Raw genomic sequence first — 1,883 nt, 5'->3', positions numbered from 1 at the left:
ACGATATCTTGACCACAGTGCATCATCAAATAGTACAACGAGCGGTGTGTCCCGGATTTCACCGGTCTAACTAGTAAGTTGTCCGTTGATTAACATTACTTGAAAAGGGGAAGCAAATACTTTTCTTCAATAGATTGTCTTGATTTCCAGGATCGAATCATAATGAAGGTAACAGCAGCAACAGTAGCAGTGCTGGGCCTGCTAACAATCCTGATGCCTCAGGTATGTATGTAATGTACTACGATACCACATAAGAATATGAAGAAATAAGGAGACCTGCTATCATCTGTTACCATCATCCGTCAATTAATTAATTTTTCAGTGCTCTTCTCTATATGTACATATGTGCTTACCACGTTAATCCTTGCTGCATTTTGTTCCTTTCATTTGTACTACTCTGAGAACAATTTCTACCTGTATTTATTAGAATCTTATTTGGTTTAGCTTGTGATTCTTCTTACGTTTTTTCCCCCCTCTCTTTCTAATCGAGAACTTCAGAATGTAGCAGTGAGGGACAAGAGAACAATATTTATGTGAAAGCTGAATTAGATGTGATATAAAGATTTTTAAAACACGATATACACGTCATATTCATTTGTTATTTTCATCGTCAGGGTAATGCCCGCTCAGTATTGGTGAACCAGGTGACCTCAGCACTACAAGAGAGTTTTGATGTCTTGAATGCCAAACGAAGTGATTGGTTGAATAACTACTTAACCATGAAGAACATGACGAAGACAGACAGTGCCAATATGAAAGAACTTCTCATGACTAGCAAGTGAGTTCCATTTTCAGCAGTTTTGCGAATGTTATATGAGAACGCTATAGTCTGACCAGCCTTAATTTACGGCCACGTTTTCACTACTGTTCTGTTAATCTCTCTCTCTCTCTCTCTCTCTCTCTCTCTCTCTCTCTCTCTCTCTCTCTCTCTCTCTCTCTCTCTCTCTCTCTCTTATTAAAGAATCAAAGGTAAGCAGAGAGAGTCATTTATAATTGTATATATATATATATATATATATATATATATATATATATATATATATATATATATATATATATATATATATATATATAAGTGAGTGGCACGAGGTCAGTCACGTCGCCACCACAATGTGTCAAGGCCACCAGCTGGGTGTGGAAGAGTTGCCGCTCACAAGTGAAAAATGCTTTTTTTTTTTTCACTTAGGTATTGGCATATACCTACTATTTTGTAAAAATAGAAACTACACATTAGCTTGGCTTACGAATTATGAATGCGATTATGCCTCACCCTTGAAATTACTGTAAAAGCCAGTAAATGTGAGCATTTTATCTTATAATTATAGCAACATCTGGTACTACAAGGTGAGGCTATTCGGCCTGGCCAGGCTGGGTTCATCAGTATTGCCGCCACTCACAAGACTTCTACTATTTTTTTTTTTTTTACTTTGGATAATAGATTATTTCTTTTTTCCATGCTCATTATCTTATATCTGTAACGCTGATATTATTACACACCCTAAACATACGCTAAGTACCATTATAAGTTACTACAGTTGATATCAGCAACACTGTTGAATATGTATGCCATGTTTGTATGGTACTATATAGTTTTTTATGCATATGATGGTTACTGTTGATTCAGCCATCTATATACACAAGTCGAAATTTTATACATCTGAATTGATGGTATTTGCGATGCCTTGTACACCAATAACTTCCATTTCACATCGCATTTTTTGGAAACGTGGCAGGACTGTAGAGTTCCCCTCGCCCCCCCATAGCCGTAAATTAAGCTCGGTCAGACTATAGCATTTTACAAAAAAAAAAAAATGTATGAAAAGGTGAAATAATCGTTAAAACTACAAGAGTTTCATCATCTGACGCAAACACAATATCATACA

General features: G+C 36.1%; 1 protein-coding gene across 2 annotated transcripts in view; it reads left to right on the top strand.

Moving 5' to 3' along the window:
• LOC123509312 overlaps nt 1-1,883 on the top strand; it is a 3,118-nt gene continuing 1,235 nt past the window's right edge. The window contains exons 1-3 of one of the 2 annotated variants that reach the window (XM_045263537.1): nt 1-73; nt 151-222; nt 615-778. In XM_045263537.1, coding sequence (XP_045119472.1) covers nt 163-222; nt 615-778 — 224 coding nt within the window. In that variant the 5' untranslated portion in view covers nt 1-73; nt 151-162. Of the gene's footprint in view, nt 74-133; nt 223-614; nt 779-1,883 lie in introns of both variants that reach the window. The other variant, XM_045263536.1, reaches the window with a different exon arrangement.

This window comes from Portunus trituberculatus, chromosome 26, assembly GCF_017591435.1.
Source record: "Portunus trituberculatus isolate SZX2019 chromosome 26, ASM1759143v1, whole genome shotgun sequence".
In the NCBI taxonomy this organism is placed as follows: Eukaryota; Metazoa; Arthropoda; class Malacostraca; order Decapoda; family Portunidae; genus Portunus; species Portunus trituberculatus.
The sequence above is the reverse complement of the archived record's forward strand: the minus strand, read 5'-3'. Positions and strand labels throughout refer to the sequence as shown.